This window comes from Cenococcum geophilum (genome assembly GCF_001692895.1).
Source record: "Cenococcum geophilum 1.58 unplaced genomic scaffold K441scaffold_1, whole genome shotgun sequence".
In the NCBI taxonomy this organism is placed as follows: domain Eukaryota; kingdom Fungi; phylum Ascomycota; class Dothideomycetes; order Gloniales; family Gloniaceae; genus Cenococcum; species Cenococcum geophilum.
In genome coordinates this window covers 2,254,216-2,266,500 of record NW_027137559.1, presented here as the reverse complement: position 1 = coordinate 2,266,500, position 12,285 = coordinate 2,254,216, and the positions used below count along the sequence as shown (strand labels likewise).

At 51.3% G+C, this 12,285-nt stretch overlaps 4 protein-coding genes across 4 annotated transcripts; 3 read left to right on the top strand and 1 right to left on the bottom strand.

The window, feature by feature from the left end:
* Positions 1–3,188: 3,188 nt before the first annotated feature.
* K441DRAFT_710190 (uncharacterized protein) lies at positions 3,189–3,878 on the top strand (the record flags this gene model as incomplete). Its single annotated transcript, XM_067653882.1, has 1 exon — positions 3,189–3,878. A coding segment is annotated over one exon (558 nt), but the record flags the coding sequence as incomplete, so codon positions are not given.
* A 1,733-nt stretch (positions 3,879–5,611) lies between these two features.
* Positions 5,612–6,667, bottom strand: K441DRAFT_533273 (uncharacterized protein; the record flags this gene model as incomplete). The annotated part of the gene is made up of 2 exons (XM_067642272.1): positions 5,612–6,328; positions 6,431–6,667. 2 exons carry the CDS (start codon positions 6,665–6,667, stop codon positions 5,612–5,614), a joined length of 954 nt encoding a protein of 317 aa, XP_067510276.1.
* A 45-nt stretch (positions 6,668–6,712) lies between these two features.
* Positions 6,713–8,741, top strand: K441DRAFT_650249 (uncharacterized protein). Its single transcript, XM_067647004.1, has 3 exons — positions 6,713–7,115; positions 7,219–7,357; positions 7,432–8,741. Exons 1-3 carry the CDS (start codon positions 6,968–6,970, stop codon positions 8,618–8,620), a joined length of 1,476 nt encoding a protein of 491 aa, XP_067510275.1. The 5' UTR covers positions 6,713–6,967; the 3' UTR covers positions 8,621–8,741.
* Positions 8,742–9,289: 548 nt separating this feature from the next.
* On the top strand, positions 9,290–11,140 carry K441DRAFT_710166 (uncharacterized protein; the record flags this gene model as incomplete). Its single annotated transcript, XM_067653881.1, has 5 exons — positions 9,290–9,407; positions 9,627–9,760; positions 9,814–9,997; positions 10,048–10,360; positions 10,413–11,140. 5 exons carry the CDS (start codon positions 9,290–9,292, stop codon positions 10,717–10,719), a joined length of 1,056 nt encoding a protein of 351 aa, XP_067510274.1. The 3' UTR covers positions 10,720–11,140.
* Positions 11,141–12,285: the final 1,145 nt, after the last annotated feature.

Here is a 12,285-nt window from a genome sequence, read left to right as displayed (position 1 = left end):
TATAACACTTAACGGTGCGCTCCGTAAGCTGTGATTGATAGCGGCAGGCCAATGCAATACCTTGAAGAACGGGCGCATACTCGGTCGCGTGCTGGCCAGCCTGGATGATTTCGGGCGGCTCATGATAGTCATGGTAGTGCTGATCAGTGGAGTTTTCCAGCCGGTATGGGTGCAATGGTTGCAATGGTTGCGTGGCCCTGTGTTATCGAAGCTGAAGGGCGGGGGATGGCGGCATAGCTGAAACGAAAATTCCAATCCTTCCCTAGCACGACGTTGATATTGAGGGTTGACTGGTCGCATAAAGCTAAACATGCTCTGCTTACCCGATTCGGGGCGGGCCATTAGACGTTGCGAGCAGGTCACGATGTACTACGCCTGGGGAGTATTGGATTTCGGGCACCCCGCGCATAGCGGCAGCCGCCCAATAAATCGCCAGGAATCTAGCACTCCTTCTGGCGTATGTGATTGTGGAACATTGGGCTCTCTCGACAGATGACAGCAACGCCTCGGGATCTTGGGTTAAGCCATAACTTACCACGAGCCCGGCTCCTAACGGCGGTACGTGCCGGCAGGTACAGGATAGCATTGGGTACCGCCATCAGGGGCCCAACACCATGCTGCTCATGACTCGCAAACAACGCCAGATGGTGTGGTCAACATCCCACGCGAGATGAAAGACGGGGGCTTGTGAGGCATAGGCGTGGGGGTCACTTTGCTGGGTAAGTTGAGATTGAGCAGGGTTGAGGCTGATCTTCATGCCCTGCATGCAAGGTCTAGCAGGGGACTGTATTGGTAATGGATCAGGTACGAGTAAGGAGTGTGCTAGTTGCGGAGGAGGCAGCTTAGTAGACAGATAACTAGAACCGAAAGGACCCGAGGTGCGTGTGTGCGAGAAGCGCAATATGCGCGGCACGCATTCCGGTGAAGTCTGCTTTCAGGTATCGTGAGTTACGCTGCGGTCTCGGCCAGGTTTGGGTTATGCACTTTAGATGCACGATATGAGGCGTGGGTGGGGCATGGGGGTTTGAGCATTTTGAGCAAGTTTCGTTAGATGAGCTGGACGATTGCGCTGATTTGAGGTTGGAAAGGTTTACGCCCCGTCCACTTTAATATCGCGTCTGGAACTTCACGATGTTGGCTGACGTTGGAGTTTTGCAAGGAGCTTGCAGGGATGTAAGCTTTTGCGACAAGTCACGAGGAGACTTGGGTAATAGGCTGTGAGGTTGCAACAGGTACACGCCACTATCATGATACTTTATTGGCGGAAAGAGGAAATTGCGATGGATAGGCATTTCTATGTCTCATTATATAATTATTTTCGTGGTTACTAATAGCTATAATAGGCGGGGTCATGGAGGGGTAAATCGCGGCGTTCAGACCAAAAATAGACAAGTTTGGGGTATTTTCCACGTTTTCCCATCCGACGATAAAAACTCCGATATGGCCCAATTCACTCAATCTGCCAGGTAGATCCATCCCTCGCGCCAGCTGATGCAGAAAGCAGAAAGTGGCAGTGAAAACAAGGATCCAAAAAGTCGCTGATGTATTACAAGACTGTGTGGGGTCCGAAAAGAAAACTAGGCCTCCCCTCCGGCCTTCAACGCAACCTAATGCATCCTTGCATCCGAGCCAGCGGGTGTTCAAGGACAAGAAAGAGTCAGACAAAGAAAGTTGAGTCAGAGATAAAGCTGATGCAAGGCTATAGCAGCGGTAAACGAAGACAGTGATTGGCCGTCCACCGGGACGATGAACCGCTAGAGAGAATAAGCAGGCAAGGCAGCATCGATGATATGCAGCGAGTAAGGCTGTGATGCAGATGCGAAAGCTGCGTGGAAATGTGCTTGGCTGCTTCTCCGGCAAAATTTGGTGGAGGTGGACGTGTGACAGCTGCTGCAGGGATGTCCTGCAGGAGATATAGCCAATCATGAGACCCAATATCGATCGTAGTCGCAATGCAAATGCAAATGCATCAATGCGGCACAACACTTAGCAAGATCGCCTGCTTTCCAAGTTTCGGGAGCTGCCTTTGTTTTCTTGCAGTTGGAGCTGGCCCTTCAGACTTTCAAATTAGGGAGTTTATTGATTGCGAGCTTGCGACATAACAGGCGAAGAGTGTTGCTCGCAGCGCTGAAACGCTGGGCTGTACGAGCAATAGAGGACAGATACAGATGGACCGGAGACCATGATTTAATGGGAGTATCCAGGTCGAGCAAAGGTGAGAATTAGTGACGATGTGCCAACGCCGATGGGATTGAAGCGATGTAGAATTGACGAGTTCATAACCAGGGAAAAGGCCCACTTATTTGGTCGGCACCGGAGGAAGAGGTCGGGTAGGTGGTGGGCCGGGGCAAGGAGGAAGGTTGGCAGTAGACATCATGAATGCGGTTGTCGATTGCAATTGAGTAGGACCAGACCGTACCGGTGGGTATCGAGGCTGTCAAAGTGAGGAGAGGCGCTTTGGTTGAGAGTAGGCTGTAGGAGTTGTGCGAGTTGTGCGGTTACTGGGGATGGCGGATAGTAGTTTGGATGTATTAGATATAAATATCTGAGGCGCTTCCACAATGTACTTGAAAGTAGCGTGTCCGAGTTTGTGATGAAACAGAGGGCAGTGAGGGGGCCGGACGGGGAGCGAGGTATTTATGTTGGTGCTGCAGCCGCAAGAAATTGTCATATTCGGTCAGCCTGCCTTGAACGATGGTGTAATAAGCTGGCGTGGCCATAGCGGTGAGCTGAGGCATCAGACCGTGGAAAAGGAGACGGCTTGGGCTGTTATGCGGGGCCTGAGCAGCAAAGGGCTGAAGGCAGCCAAGGTCGACTCCCTGAACCGTGCATAAGCCAAAAACATCGCTCGTCCCGGAATGAATGGGAACAAAACACGGAGACGAGCTTGTTCTGTGATGTTTCACCGGCCTCGTGACAAGACGAAGACCATGCTGATCCACTGCCGCCGCGGCGCGATGCAGGCCGTGCCTCGCCATACACACTGCTATCGTTATGTGGGCATTGGCGGCCCTGCGGTGACATCACAGTCAGCACTTTAGTATCGTCGCGGCGCGTTAGCAGGGAACACCGATGATAAGTATGAATGATCCAGGGCGATGAGGCTTGCTGCCATGGTACGATGCTGCCATGCTGCCATGCGCCGCGGCCATCGTTCCGCAACAAAGCGCGCTGCACGGCGGGCCTGCCTCGAGGTCGTTGCTTGTCAGTCAGGAACAGGCAGGGATCACCACCCTCTCCTGTCTCAGAATGGTACTGAAAGGCGGACCACCCAGCGCAGCCGGAGCCAGCCATCGCCCGCTCCGGCGTGGCAAAGAGAGCAAACGGGCAACTTTTTGCAGCGTGCGGCGGCCTACCTGGGCCTGCTTGGGCCTGGTCGGCATGCTCTGGGCGATCGCTTGCTGAGCCCACTTTCCTTGCACAAATCGGGCGTTTGCACGGCGTATTCTGCCGTTCTTCTCCCGGCGTTCCATTTCGTCTCCCCGGGTGGAAATTGCCGTCGCTCCACCGCCCCTTCTCCTCCATCTACGACACCTAGGGGGAAGTTTAGTCATGCTTGGAGGGGGCCTCGGTCCTGCATGACTCTGAAAATTCTTCAGGTTTGTGCGGGGGGCCGTCTCTGGGATTGCCTTTGCAGAGCAGATGGGAGGCAGCGGTTCTCGACCTTGCTGCCTCACTGCCTCGCTCGTATTTTGCCGGCTTGCCATGGTCAAGCTTCGCTAGGCGACCGATTTCGATATCACTGAGCTCCCTGTGGACCTGCTTAATCGATTCGTCTGACCGGTGTCAACGCGCCAGCCACGCCGGGCAACCCTAGGGGCGAGGGAATCTCAGCAGAGCATGGTGGTTCGCATGGAAGGCGGTTAGCGGCGACCAGCAGCTGGCCCACCCCCTCGCACGCCCAAAATTCCAGACAACAGGAACTTCCGTGCTTCATCGGGCCAGTCGCAAACCTAGTCGATCCTAGGTAGCCGGTTGCAGATACAGTACGCGCGTGCCGCCTGCCCAGAGTCCAACAGAGCGTGCGCACACGTGGGAGCTAGGATCCCCCATCACGCCACAGTGCCTTTCGAAACGCACAATTCCACAGCATCTGCCACACCCAACGCGAGAACGGGCAAGCTGCGGTGGAGGTGCGCTCGAGTTGCCCTTTTGATTGCGCCTAGGCACGACACCGCATCATCCATCGCACATCGTCACTCCCATAATTCTCCCCGGGGATTTTCCGAAACCATGAGTGTCAAGTTTGAGATAGCGGGATGTGCAAGTCCTCGCGCGCGCTATAATGTGACACGCTGCTGGTGTACATGTGCCTGTACCTGAACCTGATCTTCAGGGGTTCCAACTACGTCAAAACTCCCCGAGCAACACCGCGAGGCCGCAAACACTGCTCAGACGCGCAGAGTCAGCAACCTCAACAACACGATAGCCGTTGCCTGTGGTCGCACAATCTGGTTACAAGGAATGCTTTGCTCTTGTTCTAACTCAGTTCCCGCGGCCACCCGTCGCTGCTGATGCACCCGTGTCTCGTTCCAGCAATTTGGATATGCGGAGACAGAGTTCGTGCTCGGCGCACTTTCTCAAGCATCAGGTCATCCGATCACCACTGCGTCCCGCGCCTCAGCTGCAAGTCATCATGCTAGCTCACCCTTCGCTGCGCGCTTTGCAGGTCTCGGAATTTATCAATTGACTCTCATGCCGTGTCTGATGCGTAATCACCCCCTGTCAAGGGTCCTTATTGTCAATACATAGAGTTTGGTCGTTTCAATGCGCTACAGACCATAGCGAGAATAAAGTTCTAGACTGCTGATGAGATGCTGCAAGAGAAAGGGACATATGCAAGCACGCCACCTTGATAAATTAGCAGCCGCATCTTAAAATTATTGGAAATGCCACGTTCCACCTCCCTTGCCAGTGGCTTGCGCGTGCGCTAGGGACTCATACCAAGCCGAGGGACAGCCACAATGGGAAAAACCCCCAGCACCCGGCATTTCAATACCGTCGTCATTATTCGGTCTCGGTTGATGGACTTTTAACAGTGCTTCTTGGAGTGTTAAGAAACGGCAGCGGACTTTGACGGGCCCGGCCCGGCCATTCACGGCTGTCTGTCCGCATCCAGGTCATCATCATCTGACAAAATAAAAATAAAAAAAAAAGGGCAGTTTTGTTGAGGAAAGAAGAAAAGAGCCATGTATTATCATGCCATCCTGCAATGTTACCGAAGTACAATTTGCTGTTTGCGGCTGCTTGAGTCTCTCGCTCGCCAAACGCCGAAGGTTGATTGACGTTGGTTCCTGATCTCCTGTAGCTCCCTACTCTGGCTTTTCATCCGATTCATCAATCATATACCCTAGTCGTTCAAATATTTCTCACGATAAGCCGCATTATCCACTCACACGAGTTAAACCCTAAAGGGTAGAGAACTGGCCGGCCCCACACAGATCGCCGATTTCGACTGTGCGGCCACGTGGGACCAAGCACGGCCGGCGATTGTCCAAGCGGGGGTACAGAGGGCTTTGGAACGCCCTAGCCCTGTGGCTATTTTTGCACCTCCAGAGATCAGCTGTATTAATTCCCGGTTACCCTCTAAAGCGACAAAATACGATAGGTCTTACGCATCGTCGCTGTCTCCTTGCTCAGCGGCTGCTTGGGTTGAAACCCAGTTCTCCAGCATCTGCTGACTCGATATCGGCACCTTGGTCTCCCCAACCGTGGGCCTTGTCCTTTTGCGCTTAACAACCAGGCACAGTATGCGGCCGTAGATGCTGAAACCATCGTAGGATGTGTTCAGCCCTAGTTTCTTCTCGTCATCCAGCCCCCCACCCTCATCCTCGTCCCCCTCCTCACCCATAGTAGGATCCGTTTCCCTTTCCTTGCCTCTCCTACTGCGCTTCATTGGTGGACTTTTCTGCATTTGAAAGGAGTCCGCTGAGTCATCCGAATCCCCGACGAATATACCCTCCTGGCTATTCTGCCGTTTACGCTTACTGCGCCTCAAGCGCTTCTGACTAGTCGTGAACTCCGTAATCTCATCATCCCCGCTCGTTTCTGGAATATCATCCAGGTTGATAGCGTCTTCTTTATCTTCCTCTCTTATCATTGGAACATCGTCGTCTTCAGGCACCTCGACAGGCTGCTCGCTGGTACCAGTAGTAAGCCAACCCGTAAGCTTCCCCGAATTGCTTTGGAGGCGGGGCTTATCCTGGAAGCTCTTATGTTTTGTGAGAAGAGAGTGACGGGAAGAGAGCTCAGTTAGGAAAATAGACACATCGAATTCGTCTGTTAAGGAAATATCAGTTTTAGTTAGGGTGATTGTTATCGAAATAAGCTCATTTTTCAGCGCTTAGTTCGGTTGGTATCGAAGTAGTATGCAAATGCTTCTAGGGCCCAACATCTTCTACGAAGAGCAAAAATAGAACATACCTCCAACAACCACATCCTTGACTCCCTTCTTCTTTCCTCTACCCCCTGCCCTCCCACTAGCTCTCTCGTTCTCCTCGCGCAGCTTCGGTAATACCAGTGGACGCACAGCCTCAATAACGCGCGGAAGAGCGGGATTATCCCGACGCAGAAGCCAACTTTCGGAATCCGATGGCCGCTCGAGGTAGATGCGCACTTCAAGTACGGAGTGTTTGGTTATACGAAGGTAGCGACGTGTAGGTGCCATTTTTGAAAGTCCAATGTTGATGGAGCGGTGTTGGAGGCTCCCTGACGACCTTGATGAGCGGACATAGGAGGTACGCCAAGACATAAAATAATAATTTCCAGAGCTTGAGCTTGACACCCCGAGGTGAACTCAAAGGAACCACAACAGCTCAATTTCCGCTAACAGCAACGTCGCTCTAACATATTGGGCATCCAGATACAGTTTAGTCGTCGAGCAAATCACTGAGCTGCGAGTCAAACAAGTCCTCCTTGCTCGCCTTTCGCAGGCGCATTCCTCATCCTCGAAGATCAACCACCTAGGATGGTACTAGAGCTCCATGTGTTGGGTCCAGCATTCGGACTCCCCTCAATAGACGCCGAATGTATTGCTGCGATTGCATATCTGAATCGCGCTGTTCCACAAGGGCAATGGGTAGTGGTGGCTGACCACGAAACTTCAAGTCCAAATCGTGCGTGCGTCGACTTCTCAAATCCCCCATTCCCAATCGCACATTAATTAATACCAATAAAATATAAAAACGCTTCCGCAAATAGACTAACAATAATCTCCAGAGGAACTCCCTGCCCTCCGTGATGGCTCGACTTGGATAGGTGACTTCTACCATATCGTTGACTATCTCCAAACCCTTCCATCCAGACCGTACAGCCTCGACTCCTCGCTGACAACCTCTCAAACTGCCGATAGAATTGCGTGAGTGCTTTCTTGGGGCTCTTTCAAAGTCCTAGCATCCCTCTCGGCCTTCCACTAATCCACTCCTCTAACAGCTTCTCGGCATTCATCCAAAGCACCGCCCGACCCCTCCTCGACCTCTCGCTCTATTCCTCGTTCGAGAATTACTCCACTACTACTGCACCCGCATACACCGCTATCCTTCCCTGGTATACCAACTATACTATTCCGCCTGCGCATCGCGAAGCCGCTAAGGCGCGAACTGCACATTTAGGGTTGGGCGGACTGGACGTAGATAACTCAGAGCTCGAAGGCCCCGAAACTGGTGCTCCAAACCTGAGCAGAGAGTATGAGGCTGCAAAGAAAGCCACCGGCCTACCATCCGAGAGCCGAACAAGTAAGCCTAGCCTTCTGAGTCTAGGACGGCAGAAGGGCATACAGGGTCTCCTCAGCTCTCCGGTATACGCAGCGAGATTCCGCCTTGATGCACTTGCAAGCGACTTTCTCAGTCCCTTGTCCGATCTCCTTAGCAAGAAGAATTATCTCCTCACTGAAAAAGCGCCATCGAGTCTAGATTGCCTGGCATTCGGGTATCTAGCGCTAATGTTGTACCCGCCCGTCCCACAAACGTGGCTGAAGGAAGCGATTCAAGCACGGTATCCGCGAGTCGTGAAATACATTTGGCGATTACGGGAAGAACTCCTTGGCGGTGATGGGCTAGTTAAAGCTGCAGATGTGTTATCTCTCAATGCATACCGAGGAAACGATGCGACGCTGGACGGCACACGGCACAAACTGGGCATGCGCCTCCCGTGGCATCCCATTCCCGCAAAGTCACTTACAGCAATCGCTTCGACTATTGCCCGTGAGGTCTTCAGCGGCATGCCTCTAGTATCTCTCGCTTTCCGTCGCCATACCATCCAACCCTCACCATTCTCTACGTCCACTTCTAATACCAAACCAGCTTCGTCCCTGCCATCTTCCTTATTTGTTTCTTCTTTCTTTGCCTTCTCTGCCGCTCTCTTCTCTACAGTCGCAGGTGTTGCGATCCACCACGCACGTACCCCACGCATAGAAGACATGGTCTTTGAAGCACCCCGTCAACAGCAATGGCAAGGGCTTGGGCAAGCGGGAGATTTTCTCGGAGTGTTCGCTGAGCAGATCCGGGCAGAGAGGAATTGGAATACAAGGTGGCAGCAAGAACGTAGAGGAGGCGATAGTGGCTTAGGTGCTGGTGAAGGGATGGCGGTGGCTAGTGAGGTCGAGGTCGAAGCACCAAGGTAATGAGGCCATGTAATCTACGATGTAAAACTAGTAAGACATCGTTTCTATTCGACGAGTATATGCTTGATCTGACTTGCAGTGTATATGTATTGCTAGAGTAAAATATATTCCACCTCACCCTAAGCTAAATCCTAACTTCACGTGTGAAATAGACCACTTATCCTATATATAATCAGAGCTCGTTGGCCTTACTAAAGTAACCCATCGGGATCTCGGATGATGATTATTACCTCGTCGAGTGATCAGAGACTTGTATCAATAGTTTAAAGGTGGTTGTATTAATTGCGAGGATTACTAAGAGTAGTGGTAGCTGGTCGAATAAAAATATTAGTAGAGCAATAGCGGATGAATGCCGTTGCAATACGCAGCTTGCAAACCAACTTTCTTCGAGAGCAGCTTATGTTGTCTTAGCCTTCCCTGCAGCGATGAAGATCAGGGTGCTCAATGCATGAAAGCACATGGCGATGATGCGCGTTTGCGTTCCCGCGCAACGAAGTTCTTGGCGGGAGTTTCGTCTATACGTCATCAAGCCTTGTCGTCACTTGCGACACTCACAAACAAAAACCTCCCCCATCCTCGCCCTGTTCGCGTTCGCATCTTCTACGCCTTTGCCTAGAGAAATAGGGAACTCTTCATTTCTTCTTTTTACACTCAGGCCCCAATAGCAAGATGCATAGAACGTATTCGATGCGCCAATCGCGCGCCCCAACGGCGTCGCAGATTCAGAATCCCCCTCCTCCGGTTTCGTCAACGAAAACTGGCAGATTTTTCGGGAAAACCAATATTGGTGAGTTACTCGGTTTATTTAATTGTAAAGGGGTTAGAGCATCAAAGTAGAGCTTCGTCCGACATATCCGTCGTCAATCCGCACTCTTGACCACTCGATCGGAGTTTGCGACAGAACAACACGAGACATACCGACACCTATTCTCGCATGACTTTACTCACTTATACATGACTTATTTCATTCATGACTGTTCATACTAACGATGTGTTCGCTGTATAGGCCACACCTTCCGCAGAAGTGCCGCCGGTGCCTTCGGTCCCGATCTCGCTAAGAAGCTTTCACAATTAGTTAAGATGGAGAAGAACGTCATGCGCAGCATGGAGCTTGTCAGCAGGGAGCGAATGGAAGTTGCTGTAAGCCCTCCTGTATACCTGGAGTTATGGTCTCCAGCGCTGACGCCTACAAGCAACAACTATCCATTTGGGGCGAAGCATGTGACGATGACGTTTCTGATGTTACTGATAAGTTGGGTGTCCTAATTTACGAAATTGGAGAGCTTGAGGATCAATTTGTGGACCGTTACGACCAGTATCGTGTTACGATTAAGAGCATTCGTAACATTGAAGCTTCGGTTCAGCCCAGTCGCGACAGTACGTCATGTGCAACATCCAAAACCAACATACCTAACACATGAGAATAGGGAAACAGAAGATCACCGACCAGATTGCGCAATTGAAGTACAAGGAGCCCAACTCTCCTAAAATTGTCGTCCTTGAGCAGGAGCTTGTTCGCGCCGAAGCCGAGTCGCTTGTTGCTGAAGCTCAATTGTCCAACATCACTCGCGAGAAGCTCAAGGCTGCGTTCACATACCAATTTGATGCTCTCCGTGAGCACTGCGAGAAGTTGGCTATAATTGCTGGATATGGGAAGCATCTTTTGGAGTTGATCGATGATACCCCGGTCACCCCCGGCGAGACAAGGAATGCCTATGACGGTTATGAAGCTAGCAAGGCGTAGGTTATCTCGAGTTTTCTTCATCTGTTCTTGGCTGACATGTGTTTTTAGTATCATTCAAGACTGCGAGGATGCCCTGACCAACTGGGTTCAACAGAACGCTGCCGTCTCCGCTAAGCTATCAACTCGTGCTAGGACCCTATCCCAGCGCCGCCGCAATGCCCGTCGTGAACATGGCGAAGGCATTGATCTCTCACACCAAGACCAGCCCCTCGACAATAGGGAATCCGGACTATGGATCCCGGCTTCCGAGCATCAGGGTAACGGTTACGAGGATGAGGAGGATGAGGAGGACGCCCCATCTACTGTCGCCACTGAGACAAGGGGCCGTGAAGAGGAGAGGCCCGTCGCTGCATAGAATCTGCAGCGGCTCCGTAATTGAATTGTTGGCATGGCTCACATTGTATACCCCGGAGAAGAGGGAGACGGCAACCTAGTGACGATTGTGAAGAATACGGTTTTCTTTTTGCTCGATGCAACGATTTGCAGTGATGGCTGGTGTTTTGTGTTACCTGTCTTGAAAATCTGGCCGGCTCTTTCTGATGGTATACCTCTTTCCAGCGTGTAGTATGCAAAATAATGACGGGAGGCCACTCTCAGTGATCCTGCTTCCACTTCCTCGAAACCTCATTTTAGCAATGTGCTCGATCAACACCCCAAGGAGTATGCAGGCGCACAGCTAGCGTTGCATATGGAATTAGCCATGAAGCCCATCGGTTCCCTTGCTTGATCACGCGGCTTCCGCTGAAGAACTCGAGACCATGCTCGTCCGAAAAGGGAAATACGCGGACGCTAGTGCAGCCCTACCGATTGTTTAACAGCAACGGCTTCGAACGTCGCTCGTGTCTGCGCGTCACGGTTAGCAGCATGTCAGTCGCAGGTATCGTCGTCGATCAGGATCATGGGTTTTGACATGTCTCAGTGCGAGTCAGTGTAACATGCAAGAACGGGCTCGATGCCTTGAATAGCAGGACAGGCTCGACGGAGGAGATGGGCCGCGGGGAGAGATGCATCTCCTGCGCGCAGTCTGCGAGGTTCAGCTGCGTTGTTGAGTGTTTCAGGAGCAATGCAGGTGAGGGAATAGATTTGGCGAACGAGCTGATATTTCTTGTGTTAGGTGTGAACCAGCATCAACGACAGAAGTTGTTCCGGCTTGCAGCTCGTCGGTAGTAGTGCTTCGGCTTCTTCGGCGGAGCTTGAGTGAACATGCAGAGTTAGTGGCTGCTGAGGAGCAATACACGGTAACATTTCAAATCAATCTCTGCTCCTAGAGAGGCTCCTTTTTCTTTATCAATTTCTGTCTCCAGCATTGTTAAGGGATATACACTATAGAAGTCACGGGCATCCATTAGCTAGGCAGACAAATGAAAGAACAAAGGACATTGATTTCTACACAATATATAAGGGATAGTTACTAACCACAACAATCCTCAGGTAGTCACCTCGGTCTTCAATCCTCAACGAAGCCCTACGCTTGCCGATTTGACTCTGAGTATAACTGTTGACCTGGGTCGGATTTCCTTACCCGTCTTACTACCGTATTTGATACCTATTACCTTATGAGTCACCACCCTGTTTCTTACCATCGTATTGCTTACCATCTGTTTGTGTTGTCTGCACTACCTTATGTATATAGAGACTTTCTAGAGCCAGCTTCAATCGACAGAGTTCTCATTCCTGATCGTCATGTTCAACAATAACTTATGTACCTAACGAAGGTATTAAGTCAGTTTGTGAAAGAGGACCAACTACCTAAATGTGTTCACTCCAAGGTAAATGCACATGAGAGGTCTTATGGTTTTCTTCGTTGGAGACAGAGAATTGCTTCAAGCTGATTGTCGATAAGAATGCTTAATGTTTGTTGTTGAGGTATACACAACAATAGGGATACTACGCAAATTCCCTTCTAGATAAACGTACTTCG